Source organism: Harpia harpyja, chromosome 3 (genome assembly GCF_026419915.1).
Source record: "Harpia harpyja isolate bHarHar1 chromosome 3, bHarHar1 primary haplotype, whole genome shotgun sequence".
Lineage (NCBI taxonomy): Eukaryota > Metazoa > Chordata > Aves > Accipitriformes > Accipitridae > Harpia > Harpia harpyja.
Genome location: NC_068942.1, coordinates 56,382,789 through 56,399,992, shown reverse-complemented (window position 1 = coordinate 56,399,992; position 17,204 = coordinate 56,382,789). Strand labels below are relative to the sequence as shown.

At 44.0% G+C, this 17,204-nt stretch overlaps 2 protein-coding genes across 6 annotated transcripts in view; one reads left to right on the top strand and one right to left on the bottom strand.

The window, feature by feature from the left end:
- The window catches only part of LIN52 (lin-52 DREAM MuvB core complex component), a 73,362-nt gene extending 68,553 nt beyond the window's left edge, over positions 1–4,809 (bottom strand). Inside the window, exons 1-5 of one of the 3 annotated variants that reach the window (XM_052782716.1) lie at positions 4,690–4,809; positions 4,529–4,603; positions 4,319–4,356; positions 3,763–3,829; positions 2,651–2,734 (exon numbers count right to left, since the gene is read on the bottom strand). In XM_052782716.1, the coding sequence (XP_052638676.1) occupies positions 2,651–2,734; positions 3,763–3,829; positions 4,319–4,356; positions 4,529–4,603; positions 4,690–4,708 (283 nt within the window). In that variant the 5' untranslated portion in view covers positions 4,709–4,809. The remainder of the gene's footprint in view (positions 1–2,650; positions 2,735–3,762; positions 3,830–4,318; positions 4,357–4,528; positions 4,604–4,689) is intronic. The other 2 variants (XM_052782715.1, XM_052782714.1) reach the window with 2 other exon arrangements.
- Positions 4,810–5,073: 264 nt separating this feature from the next.
- On the top strand, positions 5,074–17,160 carry ALDH6A1 (aldehyde dehydrogenase 6 family member A1). 3 transcript variants are annotated; one of them, XM_052782683.1, is made up of 12 exons: positions 5,074–5,171; positions 5,433–5,495; positions 7,990–8,064; positions 9,439–9,600; positions 10,195–10,273; positions 10,823–11,125; positions 11,825–11,946; positions 12,191–12,380; positions 13,049–13,230; positions 14,701–14,880; positions 15,073–15,171; positions 15,619–17,160. In XM_052782683.1, the coding sequence occupies exons 1-12, from the start codon at positions 5,118–5,120 to the stop codon at positions 15,721–15,723; spliced, it is 1,614 nt and encodes a 537-aa protein (XP_052638643.1). In that variant the 5' UTR covers positions 5,074–5,117; the 3' UTR covers positions 15,724–17,160. The 3 variants fall into 3 exon arrangements, with proteins under 3 accessions (XP_052638643.1, XP_052638642.1, XP_052638644.1); XM_052782682.1 differs by having other exon boundaries at positions 5,433–5,498; XM_052782684.1 differs by lacking the exon at positions 5,433–5,495 and having other exon boundaries at positions 5,093–5,171.
- The last annotated feature ends 44 nt before the right edge of the window (positions 17,161–17,204 follow it).

Genomic DNA, 17,204 nt, shown 5'->3' with positions numbered 1-17,204 from the left:
AACTGTAAATCAAACCAGATGTCACACAAGCTGGAAAGAAAACTTAAGTTACATATTAGCAATTTAATTTGATTCACAGAAGCCATGGGGCATTCAACAAAATAGCCAGGGTTACAGAAAGTACAGGTAACCCTAGGGGAAAAAGAAGGGAGAAAGTTAAGTTGTAAAGAACAGAAATCTGTGAGAAGCAAGCAACCAAAAGAGGAACTGAGAAATCCATGGCCAAAAAGTAAGGGACAGCAGGAATTATATATAAGACGACTGTGGAATCCAGATAATAGCATTCAACTGTTCCTGGATGAAAGCAGCAAAGATGGACAAAGCATTCAATATATTTGTTCCAAATTTGTCAAGAAAGCCTGCTTATATAGACAAAATAGTAAGACAGTTCTATGAATTTAAGAAACAAGGCATGTAATTCAGTAATTATTAATTTATCAAACTACATCATGTCAAATCAATTGCTCAGATTTCAGTTTTAGTGTTGCAATAGTACCTTGATGAATAAACTTTTGAAAAGGTACCCAGTCCCACATGTCACTTTGCCTAATGAATTCTAATGCAAAATTAATATGAAGCATGCTGTGAACTGGTTCAATAACAAACCTCACAACATAATTACAAAGTCACTCAATAGATACATTTGTCATGGAGTGCTGCAGGAATCACTCTGGTCCTGCACCGCATTTTATCAATAACTTGGATGAAAACAGAAGTCTTTGAAAATATAAAGGATTTGAGATGGGTTGTAGAAGAAAAGAGTTGGAAAAGTAAGTTGCTAGCACAATGAAGAGAATTGTTTCTCATGCTCAACACAGATAAAACGTTTGAAAATACTGTAAAAAAAAAAGTGCACATTCAGAACAGGAAATATGTCACAAAAAACAATCTTGGGAAGGAATTCAAATCATGACTGAAACAGTGGTTTTAGGAAAAAGCAGCAAGAGTTCTATGGGAAGCCTCATGCTGCCATCTAGAGGAGACTGGTCAGCAGCAGGTTTAATCCCGTTTTTGATAGCCAGTTTCAATTAACAGTCAAGTCAAAAGGGGACTATTAAATTTCAATAAACAAAGATCTAATCAAATCCAATACCTCTGGACCAAAACCACAAGTCCCTTAACTTTAATGAACAGATCTTTTGGATTTTTCTTCTTGTTCTCTCACTTATCTAAGTCCGTAAGAGAAAAGAACTTAAAGACAGTATTTGGAAAAACAGTCCTGAGAAGCTCTGTTCAAACTCCGCATCTATTTTTCTGTGAAAATTTTCCTAAGATAAATGTATATTATGACACACAAAGCATTCAATGTATTATAGCCTAAAGGAAAACAGAATTCAGTGACCAGAACTTACAAACATGGAGAGCTTTCATAAAGCTTGAAAATTCAAGATTTCAGTTACTATAGACTAAAGGTTATAACAGTTGGACCTCAGATATTTCATTGTTTGCTCACTTTGTCTTCTTTCCATATTTATTCATTCTCAGTAAAAATAAATGGAAACACATGCAACATATATTGCTAAGGAAACGACCACCTTGTTAGCTTTAATGTAACTCAGGCTCTGCTTAAACTCCATTTAGCAGGACAGAGCTGTCTGACATTTAAGCCTACAGCTTAACTGAGAAAGCGAATCATCAGTCAATCTTTGTATTTGACTCGGTTTTACATTGTTATACCTTAACTTCTACTCCACTAAATGCTTTACACAGTCTTCACAGATGTTAGCACTGAAAATAAAATAAACTTGCAGGGAGCGTGTCAAAACAGGCTTAATGATCTGTTAGTAAGAAAGCATTAGGATACCCTAGGTTTACAGTCAGGAAGACTCTAAAGGTCTATCACTGCTTTTTGTTACCCATTGAAAGGAAGGTGAAAGACCTCTAAGTTTTAAAACTTTTGGTGTTTTGTGTAGCCCAAAAGTAATTGCAACTGAGGTCTATACTAGAGCAAAATTAAGCAGAAAAATTTAAATGTGTCAGTATGTACAGGTAGCATTTAAAAGAAACACAATACTCTTGAAATCCTCAAAGCTGGATCAACTTGTTAACAAGAGTGCTAAATACAATGATGAAAGCAGCTTCTTCTTCAAAAAACTGATAAAAATTGGCTGTTTGTAAGTGGGATGAAGGTGAACTTTAGTACTCAATTGACATCACCTCCTGCCACAGTTGAGTGTAGAAAAAAGTAACAGCTACAGAAGCAGAAAACAGTATGAACACTAAGTGGTAGGAGAATCCTATACCCAAGTGAAAGTTTCACTGTGCAAGCAGTGCATGAAGTTTGACAGAAGTACTGCCATGAGTATTCTGAGAAATAGCTTTAGTATCTGAGGGGGAAATTAAGCCAAGTGACCTGATTTATCTAAGGCAACATTACGTCAGGAACAGAACTCTATGTGCCACTAGACAACACCAGGTGAGACACATGACCACTTGTTATTTCTGCTAAGAAGTTTCCCCTATGCAGGTAGGCTGTAAGTTGGGAGATGTAAGCTCAGTCTCTCATCCTGTTTTGGAAGCTCACCAGCTGTGACTGTCAGACACTTGCCAAATCTGCCAACGCACCTTTTCAGCTACAAATGTACCACGAGTGCACACTTTAGTGAGAAGATTTGCAATGCAGTCAGTCACATCTGCATACAGCACTTACATTCATCCAGTCCCAGCTGATAAGCCAGGTTCTGCAGGCCACGAACTTTTTCCATCAGGTTAGCTGTAGTGAGGCTCCCCAACTCTAAGAAGAGAGAAAAGTGTGAACTTTAACACTGTCTACAGCACTCTAGTGACAGTTTACCTGTTTACTACTTCACAGAGCACTTTCAAGTCATACTTCTGACAAGATCTATTTCCAGTGAACAGAGTATATTTGAAATTCAAGCTGATGCTACCCCTGATTTCAACATACTGAGAAAAGACGAGCTTTCTCTACTGAAAAAGACAGCCAAGGATCTGGTTCATACTGTAATCTGCCACCGCTGCAATGGGCAACTTGCCCCATATTTTCAAAGTTCTTGCAAGTTCACATTGCTGCGTGAACAAGTTACAAAAGAGCATGCAAGGGAATGGACTTACTATACATTAACAATGTGTGTTTAAGTACATTTCTTGCAGCAAGACGAAGTTAGTTTGTCCCACTTTCACTTCGCAACAGTTTATCTGGAATTCACATGAGAGGCAGAGCATGCTCAAGGATATTTACTGCAAATAGCTGTAACATGCAGCAAATCTACATGCCAGCTAGCCCTTCTGTAACTTGCTCATACAGCCTTACCGTTTGATTAGAGATCTTGGATCTATGAGTGAAGACATATGCATAGCACACCTCTAAACAAGTCAATGAACAAGTCTAAGCTGCTCACCAAGTTTGATCAGCTGAGGCCCACCAAAAAATTCATGCCACTTCTCAAAATACAGGAGACACCCACTGCACTTATACAGTGAGAGATTGGTAGGCGAGGTAACTGAAATACATGTAACGTTACACTGTTTCTACTAGTTCTTGCATGCTTGCTTTGAAAAATCAGCCTGCCACTGGTATCTGGATATTCTCTTGGAGGTAACTGGATTAATGAAAAATGTGCATCATTAACAAGATAAAGGACTCCTGAGCTAGAGATTCTGCAAATGTGAGAGCTAGAGATCTAAGGCCACAGGGCCACCTCCAGAACATTTAAAGAACAAGTGTTTTAAGCCTCTTAAGTAAATACTGAATTCCCATCTGCTTTAGCAACCTTACTTCCCGCTCATGATGTCCATACTCACCCTTTAACATATCGATATCATCATTTTCTAATTCAGCCATCCACTTGGGAGGAGAACTTGTAATAGGCTATTTTGAAAAAAATAAAAAGTTCAGACAAGTGCATTTTTAGAATTATACAAAGAAGTCTGATCTCGTATTGAAAACTAGTTACACTGACAGCAAAAATATGAGAGTTCCAGGTGCTCTGTAGAGATATTTTTTATGTTTAATCTTGTTTTCTAGCTTTTCCTGGACTTTTTAGAGTTAAAAAAGGCACACTACCACCCACAAGCCAAAGTCAGCATGAAAAAGCAGGATTTCCTAAAGTTGAAAGCCTTTTCTTTCTTGCAAGGTGTAATTCTCATTCACTGCAAGTTGCATAAGGTGTATTAAAAAAAACCAACCAAACAAACATGAGAGAGACATTAAAGCAAAAGGATTACGCTAGCATATACTGAAGTTATAACTGAGATACGTTCTACAAAACAAAGATGTAAAGCCCACGAGAGGAAACAGCAGATCTACCACCTCACGGGAAGGGGGGAAAGGCGACAGGCAAGAGCAGCGATCACTCACGCTTTTGAAGGAGGCGGCGAACTCGGCAACGCCAGGGACTGGGAAGAGAGAACGAAAGGCAGCGGGGGGTGAGCGCCTCTGGCGGCGGCACCCCGACCCCCCACCCGTCCCCCGGGGGCCCAGCCCGGCCGGCGCAGCTGCCCGAGGAAGGGCCGGGCCGCGATCCTCCCCCCGACAGCCGACAGCCGGCCGCCGGCCCGCCGGACTTACGCTGCTCGGGCCACAGGTCCGGGGAGGCGCGGTCCAGCTTCTCGAAGCTCAGCAGCGAGGCCTCCAGGTCGGCACCTGCAACAGAGAGGGGGTGAGGCGCCGCCCAGGCCCCGCCGGCGGGACGGGAAGCGGAGCGGCGCTGCCCGGCCCTCTCGCCCTACCGTCCGCGGGAGCCGCCATCTTGCCCACCCCACGTGACACGTCGCCGCTGCTCGCGGGACACCCCCTCCCCGGCACGTGACCCAGCCCGAGCGGGACAGGAAAAACAAACCACCCCCCGAAGCCCACGTGTCGCCCTCGCCGCCACCGCCAGGAGGCGTCGCCGCGGGGCGGCGCTCGGCCAATCTGGGCTCTGACGGTCAGTGGGCGGCTTAGGTCTCGCGGCCAATCCACGGCGCGGAGCGGGGGGCGGTGGAGGTGGTGGGCGGGGCCGCCGGGCTTCCTGGCGGCGATTGGCTGCGGGCCGCGAGGGCCCCGCCGGAGGGGGGCGCGGAGCGGGCGAGGCCGGTGCGCGGGAGGCCAATAGGCGTACGGGGGCGGGGGCGAAGGGGGACCGGCGGGGGCCGCGGTGCAGCGGCCATCGGCCGGGATGGCGGCGGTGGCGCGCGGCGCCTGGGGCGGGCGGCGGCGCGTGGCGCTGAGGGTGAGGCGGCGGCCCCCGGCCCCGCAGCGGATCCCGCGGCTCGGGGGGGGCGGGCGCCGCGCGCCGCGGCGCGGGCGGCGGGCGGGGGGGATCGCGGCCCAGCTGGCCGCGGGGCCCCGTGGGTGGGGCGGTCCCGAGCGGGGAGTAGCGGATGGCGCCGCGGTGAGGGGTCGGTGGGCGCTAGCCGTACCCGCGGGGGGGGGCCGGGGCGGTCGGGAGCCCTGAGGAACCGGGCTGGTCTGTGCTTTCCCTCCCGTCCAGCTGTCGCGGAGAGCCGGTGCCCCCTGGATTGCCTCAGCCGCCGCCTTCTCCTCCTCCTCTTCGGTGGTGAGTGCCCGTCCCGCGGAGCGGAGCCGGCGGGCGGGGCAGGCCGCGGGGCCTGGGAGGCGGCCCCGCCCGAGCTGAGGAGAGGCCGCGGGCGGGGGGAGGGTGCGGGAAAGGGCCGGACGCCGCCGCTGCCCTCGGCAGCCGGCGGAAGACTTACCTCGGGTCTGCTCTTGTAAGGTCGTTTCTGCCAGCTCAGCTCCCCTCCCCTCCCGTGGCTCCGGGTTGGTATTTCTGGAGCAAACGTTTGGGGCTGCCCGTGCACGGGGCACGGAGGGCCCCCGTGCTCAACGGGGGTTAAGGAAAAAAAGTTCAATGTCAGACTTGTTTGACTCCGGAGCTACGAAGTGCCCGGTTAGGCAGCTCCCTCCGCTCCGGGAATCACCTCACCTCACGTTACTTCTTGTAGCGAGCCCTGCCTGGCTCAGCAGGTACACCCAAGGGCGATATGTTAGTTCAGTTAATCACGTCCTGATTAGTTTTCTCCGTGTTCCTTATGTAGCACGCATTGTGCTACATGTACACCAGCCAATTTTTTTTCCAATTTTTAGATTTCTTTTACCATGTGTAATATCTCTTCAGTAAGATCAGCAAAAACGAATATAGAATATATGACTAGTGATAATGTGTGAAAAAAGATTGTTTCAAGCTGTGTGGACTGGCCTCATATCATCTGTTTATGGCAGAGAGAGGATCTGACTTTCTTTGGGTATTATCAAACAACTTTGCTGTTATAGCACCTTTTTTCTTCTGGTATCCATGGCTGTACACTTTCAAAGTTCTAAACAGCTAAATCATGATTCTCCAAATAGTCTGCTTTACTACAGTCTTTGTTCCCACAGCAGGCTCATTCTCCACAGATAAAAGGTGGTGATCTTACAGAAAAAGTGCAATCAATCTTAATTCAGCATTTCCTGGCTTGCTTGAAATATTTTTTCTTTGTCTGTGCAATCGTCTAGATACCCCTTTTCAGCAATTTGAAAAAAGCATGAATTCCATTGCACTGAAGTCCACATGGGTCATAAAGCACTGGGGCTTGTAGGTCCAGTGCAGATACGTGGCACTTGGGCCAGTGGAGTGACTGATAGCAGTAGGAGGTTGTCATTCTTTAGACCAGCACTAGAAGACCATTTCTGACAGTCAGGAAACTCAGTCAAGTTCCTGCGCTTCCTTCCAGGTTCTAGAGGGGATTGTGTTTTCATAGGCACAGACTTCTGCCTCTCTTTCCCAAGAGTAGTTCCAGCTACACAATCATTTGCAACTTTTTATTTTTGATTCACTTCTGGTATTATCTCCCAAATCACTAGGTCTTGCTTATCCATTAACAGTCTTACTTCACACTTCTCATCCTAGCTTTCTCATCTCCAAGCTTTCTCAGCTTGCTGCAACTCTTATTGCTGTTCACTTTTTTTCACTCTTCTCCACTTTTCACTGTCATTACTTGTCCAGCCAACACCATTTATATTCCTGATTCTTCCTCTGATCTCTTTCCCTTCATTACACCTTGGATAGCATCCCAATCCTCATCTCCCTCTCCTAATTCCACATCCTAATTTCTTCACAGAGATCCTGATATGTTTGGGTTTATATCCCAGTTCTCTTGATCCGTCCCATTTCTATTCTTCACCCAGCAGATCCATTTCCCCTTCCTCTTATCTGTTCACCTCAAGCCACTGTTTTGTGGCATGATTAACTGGTTCTTGCTTTCTCCTAGTTCTCTCCTTACCTCCCAATATCAACTCCTAGTTTCTGGTTTCTTAATTTATACAGTCCCAATCTGTTTTTCTGCATGATACAGTTTTGTTGCCTATTCAGTGCTAGTTACAGCTTCTGCCTCTGGTACCTTCTACCTTCTTTCCTTCTGCCCTACGTTTACCTGAACTCCTTATTCCAAACTTTCTTTTTCTCTCTTCTGCATCTGAGTTGGAAAGTTCTGTCTTCTGTGCTGCCTGCCAGGACAGTCATTGTGAACTCAGCAGATGCAGGTTCCTTGCTCTTAGTTGCAGGACCACGTGGGGAGTGGGGAAAGTCCAATTTTATGCCTGTAGCTATGAGCTGGAGAGATGAACCTACTTAGTGGCTTGATGGAAAGGAAGCACAGCACAGTGTGCACTGGGTACATGGAATTCTCACAAGGTGAATTCTTAACTCTTTCTTCTGAATATTTATGAATTGTGGTTTTTCAGTTTTCTAACTTAGTAAACGTTGGGTGATTAAGTAAATTGAAATAGTTCTGAACATAAACATAGCAATGTATTTTTTCTATAACTGCTTTTAGAAAGAATTTTGGTGTAAAGTGAGAGAAAAATGGGGCAGAGAGCATGACACATTTCAGCCTAAGCAGTTAGCTGGGTCTTGCTGTAAATACTGGATCTAGACTCTCTAGTGGGCAGCGTAGCAGTAAATGATGAAGGCTTGCATGTAATAAGGCACACTGGTATTTAGGCACCTTGAGTCAAAGATCACTCACTGTCCAATGTTTTGTCCTCTGCAGCCAACAACCAAACTCTTCATTGATGGGAAGTTTGTTGAGTCCAAAACTACTGAATGGATTGATATCCACAACCCGGTAAGTGAAATGGTCTCAGCTTATATATTAGCAATCACTGTGCAGCAAGGATCTGTGCCTCTGTTCAAGCATTTGGTAAAAGGGGAAAGTACATAAATTTCTTGAGAAAGGTTTAGACTTGGAGCTTAAGATGGATTTAGCACTGTGTAATTGCTTCTCGATTTTCTTTTCACATGAAATGTCAGTCTTAGCAAAGTGATGACCTCCTTTATCTCCCCTGTGTAGTAAAACCCTGATCTCCGGAAAGGAAGCTTAAACTTGGCTTACATTTTTTTTGGTCATAGAAAGGCTCTGTGATCAGTATGTCAGATTTCTGAAGGGTTTCTTTCACCCTGTGTGTGAAATCAGCCGGGTGTAATTTGATGCCAGCTGAATGTGAAGTCCTGACAGAGACTAATTTCACTCTCAGACCACGGTAAAAAGTCCTGACAGCTGAAGCTCCTCTCCTTTCAGAGAGCTTCTATCTGTGAGCGACAACATTCACAGTGAATTTAGAGGCTGGATGCTGTGCAGTGCAAAATAATCTTAGATTAGTAGCACTTGTACTTGTCTGAGTCCTCTGCCAAAGACAAATGGAAATGAGGTTGCACTCAGAATTCTGACCCCCCAGTAAGCATCTGGACAGCAGTTTCTAAAACATATCTATGTAAAGCCCTATTTTGATTTGCTTTGTGGAAGTGATTGGAGCAGCAAGCCATGTTAATGAAGCTCATTTGGTCTCTATGCAGTGACCAACATTCTTGTTTAATTTTCTTTCTCTTGTTTTGAGTATTTCTCTCTTAGTGATGTACCTGATGTTTTTGTCATGTCAAAGCAGACTTAATTTTTAAGAGTGCATTAGAAGGAGATTAAACTGGCAAAGACAAGCTTTTAAATTTAAGATACTGTAGAACTAAGGTTGCTTGTAAGAATCTTACTTTGACCTAGTGGTCTAGGTAAACTAACATCAGTGCCAATTGCATAGTCATACACTGCTTTTTCCAGAGGAACCTTGCCTCATTTAGTGTGCAAGAGGGACAGCAAATGAGCCAAGATGATGCAGAGGAAAAAGACCACAGTCCACAGAAACCTTTGCCTTATACTCTGTATAAGCTTCAAGATAGACAAGTCACTTCAACTCCAACTTGGAAATCAGCACTGCATTTGCAGCTTTCTGGGTGCCTAATTGGAGATGTGTGGAGTGGAGGTTTTCAGAACTATTCCAGTTGTAGCCCAGGCCTTTTGTATGCACCAAGGAAGGAGTTTCTTTTGGGTTCTCCCCTCAGAAGTACAGCTCCTTGTAGAACAAGGATATTAGGTGTGTGGCGTGGAGCATTGAATGGTTGGCAGGGACAGGTAGAGATGAGTTTTAATGCGGTTTGTTTTTTCCTTCAGGCCACAAATGAAGTGGTTGGCCGTGTACCAAAAGCCACGGCCAGTGAGATGGAGGCAGCTATGGCTTCTTGCAAAAAGGCTTTTTGGAACTGGTCAGAAACATCTGTTTTGAGTCGCCAGCAAATCTTCCTGCGTTATCAACAACTCATCAAAGACAATCTGGTGAGACACCACGGCTGTGTGTGATGGCTGTTGCTGAATGCATTGCAATTGACTTTAGGAATTAAATTGAGAGACTTGGTGTTTACAGAGTTCTTGATGAGGTGTTGTTGCCATGATTGAGGAGCCAACTGAGACACTGTCGTTGAGAGGTGTAGCAAAGCACTCTCCATCAAATGGGGACAGAGAGGCAGTGCTTCTTAGGCAATATTATTCTGCATTTGCCCCTTTACCAAAAGACCACAAGAGGAACTTTCAGCCTTGATGGAGAATGTGCCAGTTGATAAAGACAAGTGGGAGAAGTATGTTACTATGTCTTTGGATTTCCCTGATTGCTTTTTTGGTGTGTCTGTGGTGTGACACCTGAAAGCTGTAAAGCACAAGCCAACCCACAGTTGTTTTTTCTAAAATGTCACTGGTGTGGCTTATTGGCTTCTTGTCTACAAGAAGCACATCAGTCAGTGTAGGCTTTTGCATGTCCTGCCCAGTCTGTTCATTGTGATGTTCAACTCTCTGTTAAACTGTCTTATCCCTGCACCCTATTTCATGGGCAGGTACTTTTCTAATGTTCATAAACTTCATGTTTTCCATTTTCAGAAAGAAATTTCAAAACTCATCACCTTTGAGCAAGGGAAGACCCTGGCTGATGCTGAGGGAGATGTGTTCCGAGGCCTCCGTAAGCTGCTGGCTCCTCCTGTTAAAAAAGGGGCTTTAAGAATCCATAGGAAGGGAGGAGGTCTCCTGAGCAACTGATTGCTCTGGGACTCTGTACATGTAGCTCCCTTCATAGCCTCCTACTGAAAGAAAGGGGGCAATTGTAATTCTGACCTGGAAAGTTCCCTTACATAGAGTTTTCTTAAATCACTTCCAAGTTGTTAGATTCTTCCTTTTCCTAGGAGTGACTACAAACTGCTGTAAAGGGATAAGAACTTCTTGCTTGTGCTCAGATGTCTAAGGTACAATAATACTATACCTGTGCTTCTTTTACTGGGGCTGTTGTGTCTGTGGTCCTATCACAGTGACATACAATGCACTCAAGAGAGAATCCATTCACAATGAGCTCACAGTGCTTGGCAGAGCAAAGGGATTTTCTGGAGCACAATGAGTTTTAAGTTATGGGAAAAGAGGCTGGAAGAAAGACTTGGGTCAAGGCAGTGGTGAGAAGGGAGTTCGGGGACTAACTGTTAACAGATCATCCAATGGCATATTGCCCTTTCTGCTGCAGAGGTGGTTGAACATGCTTGCAGTGTGACATCCCTCATACTGGGAGAGACCATGCCCTCCATCACTAAAGACATGGACACTTATACCTACCGTCTGCCTCTGGGCGTGTGTGCTGGAATTGCACCATTCAATTTCCCAGCCATGATTCCTCTTTGGATGTTCCCCATGGCTATGGTTTGTGGAAACACCTTCTTGATGAAACCATCTGAGCGTGTACCAGGAGCACTCATGTTCCTTGCCAAGCTGTTTCAGGATGCTGGTGCCCCCAATGGGACCCTGAATATCATCCATGGACAACATGAAGGTAATAATAGCCCTTCTTGGGAGATGGCTGGAGTCTGTAAGTGTTGTATATGTTCAGTGGAGGTATCGTTTGGAGAGTCTGATACTGCTGCTGTTAGATAGGTTTGGACAGGTGCTTCAGCCCTTTTGATGGACATGAAGGGAGGTGACTGGAAGATTCTCTGCCATCTTGCACCAAATTTTTCAGGAGATACGGTGGACAAAATGTTGGGGGCTGGGGTCAGAGTTCCCAAGGCATGTAAGTGCTCAAATTCTATTTAGCAACCTAAGCTCCAACTGAAGTAAGTAGATAAATCATCTTGGTTTCCCAAGGAGGCCTAATCAAGAATTAAATGCCTCACTGAATATGCAGTGGATGCCAGTATTCTAGCTCCTAACATGATATTTTTTACAGCATACAAGTAGTTTCAGAACATGAGGATACAAATAGACAACAATAACTTCACTTCGGCATCACTCAGGTGCCTTGGGAGATGCCCAAAGCGTGAAGAGATGGCAGAGAGCCAGGGACAGGGGCAGGAGTACACGTCCTGAGAAGTTAGTGGAGAGATGCATAGACAGGCAGTGGGGGAACTCAGATGTAGGAAACACAGAGGCAAGAATTTCAATAAGAAAGATACACAAATTTAGCACTGCGGGGATGGGAACAGAGGGAAGCATTTGTGCACCACAGTTATAATGTATTATTTCCTATTTGAAGCTGTGAATTTCATTTGTGACCATCCGGATATCAGAGCAATCAGCTTTGTGGGATCTAATCAGGCTGGCGAGTACATCTATGAGAGAGGATCCCGGAATGGCAAGAGAGTCCAGGCCAACATGGTAATGCGTCTGAATGGAGCACACTTCAGCACATAGACTGCCTCTGTCTCCTGTGAATGTTGAGACTTAACGCTACTCAGCAGCAGAAGCTGACTTTGCTACTGATAGTTAAGTGATGAGGCTGCCCTTCTTGCCAGCCTGTTGGTAGCAGAGTCATAGCTACTATATGAATATATTGCCGGAGAGCTAGAGAAGTGGGCTGGGGTGGTTAATAATGGGAGACTGTGTATGTGTTATATTTCAGGGAGCCAAGAACCATGGTGTGGTGATGCCTGATGCCAACAAAGAGAACACCTTGAACCAGCTGGTTGGAGCTGCTTTTGGAGCAGCTGGCCAACGCTGCATGGCCCTGTCTACAGCAATTCTAGTGGGCGAAGCTCAGAAATGGCTGCCAGAGCTTGTGGAGAGAGCCAAAAATCTACGTGTAAATGCAGGTACAGACTGTGATAATTTCTTATGAGGTAATTCTGTACAACTGTAGCTTTTTAGGTTGGTGTATCTGCCTTACTGCGGTGTGTCCCTTGGAGCTATTGGCACCATAGGTTTGATGTGTAGGGGTAGGAGCTAGCAGATTGTCTGGACTGGGAAACACAGCCCTAGACTTGGAGTTAGGAGTATGTAGGAAGGCTTGGCAGTATGACTGTGATGCAATGTTTACAGGATCGGTCTTGTTTCAACTGGAGCTTTGAGGTTATGTACTATGTTTAACTCAACCTACCAATTTGTAGTAAGCATGCAATAAAAAGGAAAAATGGAAAAAAGTACTTAGGAAAAGCTAGACTGTTATTAATTCTAGGAGAATTATCTTTCATTTATGTTCAGTGAAGTCCTGCAAAGGGGAAAAGTTTCGTTTCTGAGAAGAATCTATTGAATTTTGGCTTCCCGGTGATCTAAAATTATGCTTACGCTTATGACTTCTCTTATTTGTTGATTATGAGAGTTGCACGCTATTACTCCTGTTCATTAACATCTCAAATCTTTGTTTCTGTGTCTCAGAAACGTCAGGATTTTCAGATCTTTTCTGCCAGTGTAGTTGTCTCCATGATGCCTGTGAAGAGGAAGCTGTCAGGGTTAAAAACTTGGCATCTCTGCCTCTTCACAGGAGACCAGCCTGGAGCAGATCTAGGGCCTCTAATCAGTCCCCAAGCTAAGGAACGGGTTTGCCATCTGATTGAGAAAGGAGTAAAAGAAGGTGCCAGCCTTCTTCTGGATGGACGTAATATCAAAGTGAAGGGCTATGAAAATGGCAATTTTGTTGGGCCAACAATCCTTGCCAATGTCAAGGTAAGATGACCAAAACCAGTGCTTGATAGTGTATATTGCAGGGTCAACTGAAAAACGGGTTACCCAAATCAGTCAGTAATCAATAATCACCAGCTAGAAAGCCCATAAATGGCTCAGCCTTCCCTTGCACAATTCCAATGAAGTGCTCATTGTAATGCTGTCGTGGAGGTGATAAAAGAATTTGCAGTAGTGCAGCATACTCTGAATGAGGTTAATGATCTTAACTTGAATAGATTGCAGCCAATTAGAAGATAGGGGCAGTTCGTACTGTGTTAAACTAGATGTCCGTTGAGCATCCGTCTGTAGTAATGGCCAGCAGCAGATACCTAAGGAAGAGTATGATGAACAGCCAGACTTGCAATTTTCCTTCCTCCGTTACACATTCCTGCAGTTTGCAGTTTAAGTACTTGCAGAAACACAAGCTAAATATTTGTGGAAATCTTCACGAGAATAATACAGGATAAGGTACAAAATCTTTGTTGTTGAACATATTCGCAACTTCGTTGAGTCAGCCTCTCAACATAATGCATGGTGTGCAACAGATGGACACTACTATGGGGGAATATTCTTTAGCAGGTACACATCCATGTGAGTTTTCATACCTAAATTCATTCTTTTATGTTTATGCAATTAGCTGGTATGATTTCCTTAATATTTAAGTATTCATTCCTCATGGGCCTTTTGGTGAGTGATTCCATGATAGCAAACCAATCTTGATAATTCTGCTATTGTACTTTGTATTTTAGGATTTTATTGATTTTATGCTATTACATAATTCAGGCTTTTAATCTATCTCAGAATTTTCTTGCCTAATTTTCATTAAACATCTTAAAATACTTCACTTTCCTGTGATGTGTCATAAATATTGTTAGGTATTCAAAACCAAAAGTTTTACTGAGATTTTGTGATTCTTAGTTTTCTTATACAGTGGTTAATAATATCGTAAGGCATGTAAAACTTACACCTTGTCAAATGAATGTTTTGTACTTTGCTGTATTAGCTATTAGTGATTAAAGTACTCTCCAACTGGTGGTTTTTTATGTGTCAGACATTGCTAATTATCAGACATAAATCCTGGACACTTGAGTTGGAAAGGATAGCAGGTTCTAGTCACTTTGTCAACAAGAACTGAAGTAAACTACCCTGCATTAATCCCCATCTTAATCAGCCTTGGTCAGAAAAAATCTGTAAGAGAGGTTAGGCAGGCAGTAAAAGCAGAAAGTGCTCTGGAGATGAAAAGTGGTACCCTCTTTAGTGGACGAGATAGATGGCAGGGCATGGGAAATGGTGAAAAGGCAAAGAGGACTGAAGGATGGCCTGTGGCAGAGCAGTATGATGGGTGATCCTAGGAATATCCTGACCATTAGCAGCATGTGTGTTTATTATATCCTATTTACGAGGATATTTTTATTATATCCTGTTTATTATATCCTATATACAAGCTGTTTTTTCTGCTGTTTGTCTTGGCAGCCAAACATGACTTGCTATAAGGAGGAAATCTTTGGACCCGTCTTAGTGGTTCTGGAAGCAGACACTTTGGATGATGCCATTGAGATGGTGAACAATAACCCCTATGGAAATGGAACTGCAATCTTCACCACCAATGGAGCCACAGCTCGGAAATATTCTCACTTAGTAGACGTGGGACAGGTATGTGCAAGCTAAAATTGTTGTTCTTAGTACTCGCCATTTACAGTGCGTAGCCATCCAGCTGTACTGACTAATCACTCAGCCAACAGTACCCAGCCTCAGATTTAAGGAAAGAAAATGCGGTAACTTTTGAAAAGAGCTCTGCAATCTGCTATTTCTTGTGATTAATATGGCAGCTTTCCTTTGGTTTAGGTGGGTGTCAATGTTCCAATCCCAGTACCTCTGCCCATGTTCTCTTTCACCGGCTCTCGTGCTTCTTTCAGAGGGGACACCAATTTCTATGGCAAGCAGGTAACTTACTGATTCAGAGTACTCTACTGGGTTGAATTGTAATAAATCACATTATAAATGGCAATGGGGAGATGGTCATCAGACCTCATGAGTAAGGAGACTTTGAAGCCATCTCAACCAGGAAACTGAAGTCCAGCCAGTGATCACAGCCACCATAATGCATGTTACAGTAGCCAATTCCTTTTTTTTTTTTTTTTTCCTTAAATATAAAAAAGCAAGTCTTTTTCCAGGAGATTTAAGAACGGTTAAGAACTAAGTAGCAGGCTTTCTCACAGAACCAGCATCTTTGGGGAACTGGTAAAAGGAACAGGCTGACAGGAATTGTTCCCACAGAGGAAAACTCAACCCTCTGTAGATAAAGCAAAAACTGTTTGACACACCACTGGTGGAGACCTGAAGAATTCATAAGGCCAAACATCCGATCCGTGTCTCTCTCCTTTCCTCCAGGGAGTGCAGTTCTACACACAGCTGAAAACTATCATTTCTCAATGGAAAGAGGAAGATGCCACCGTTACCAAGCCTGCTGTGGTTATGCCAACTATGGGAAACTAAATCACCCCTTGCAGATGCTGTTCCTGGTGCCCTTCTCCTTCTATGCTGCACTTTCCAGCTTTGTCCCGATTATCATCATTTCCTTGGGAATGAATAGAAAGCTCCATTTTCTCAAGGACCTCTGTTTCTGTGCAGATCAGGCAGGCTCATGTAATGCACAGTCTGGGCTTACTGTTGCTGTCAGTGTTTTTTGGCTAGCTGAACTCAATTTTTTTTTCCTACAACCTATGACAGATGAAACAACCCTATCTAATTGAAAGGGCAGACAGTGAGATTGGTCTTAATTTGTGTTTCTTTCCAGACCCTCTGAACTTGAACATTACTCTGGTTTCCACTTCAATATCTTTAGCCTTAGTGACTCACTCCTGGCTACATCTTGTAGCAGTTTTCTTTACTTCTTTATCTTACATGTTAAGATTTTGAGTTCACCTTACTCAAAGATGAGTACTCATTCTGAGTGACATAACTGGGACACCTTGGGTGTCGCATAGAAGTGACTTTACATACAACGAAGACAGCAAGTTTGGGAGTTGAAAATGTCAGTCGTTCATCTGTTGAGCAGTTTCCAAAACACTTGGGAAATAGCTTTCTAAGGATTTTTCAGGAAATCACATTTGATTGCTTGTCTGAGATGAAAGAAATTCCTGTATGGTACAGTGACGTTCACTGTGCCTCTGACAGCTTGAAAACTTCTGTTCCTGTTGTGCACCTGGCTTGTATTCTCCAGCTTGCCAGCAATTCCGTTATACCTGAAGTTGTTTGGTGCCTTTTTACTGTGCTAACAGATATGTGCCTACAGGTCCTGTAACGTAATGAAACTGTAGAAGCAGAAACATAAGCATGTCTATGTATCTTTGCGTCACAGCATCGTGTGGGTCTGGGTGGAAGGCGGAGTAAGTAGATGGGTCAGTAGGAAGAAAGAACACGTTTTTTAATCACAAAGCAGCCAGGCCTGTTCTCTTGGTTTCTTTTCCTGACTATGGCTGTATTTCTTGTGTTTGATTGATTGACTCCTTGTCACATTTGCTCAAACACAGTCATGTTCTCTAGGGACTGCAGGTCCCATTACTAGAGAAGGATAAGATTTGGTATACTGTGTTTTTAAGAATCTGTGCATTTGGAGCTGGAGAGCCTATATTTTTATTCCTGGTTCCTAGGTGATGCAGCCATGAGGGATCTGCAGGGAACTCATTCAAGCACCTGTGGAAAATAATATTATTCTAATGATTGTAACCATTACTTGTTCTAATTAAACAACATCAATGTGAACACTTTGCATCCTGCCTTCTGGTAAAGATGCCTTGTAACTGACAGTTATGTATTAGTGCAATTGCTGTGCATTCCCTAATGTTTGTATCTTGGTTTTTTCCTCTGCTATTCCCTGGAGGGAAATTCTCACCTTGCAATTTGATTACAGATTAAAAACATGCTAATACATTTCTGCAGAATATGACTGCTCCTTGGTAAGACATTATATAGGT

Coding starts and splice junctions, on each gene's coding strand:
- ALDH6A1 (XM_052782682.1), top strand. CDS start 5,118: ATGGCGGCGGTGGCGCGCGGCGCCTGGGGCGGGCGGCGGCGCGTGGCG. Junction 11,126..11,824: donor CATCCATGGACAACATGAAG/GTAATAATAGCC, acceptor TCCTATTTGAAG/CTGTGAATTTCATTTGTGAC. Junction 13,231..14,700: donor CAATCCTTGCCAATGTCAAG/GTAAGATGACCA, acceptor TTGTCTTGGCAG/CCAAACATGACTTGCTATAA.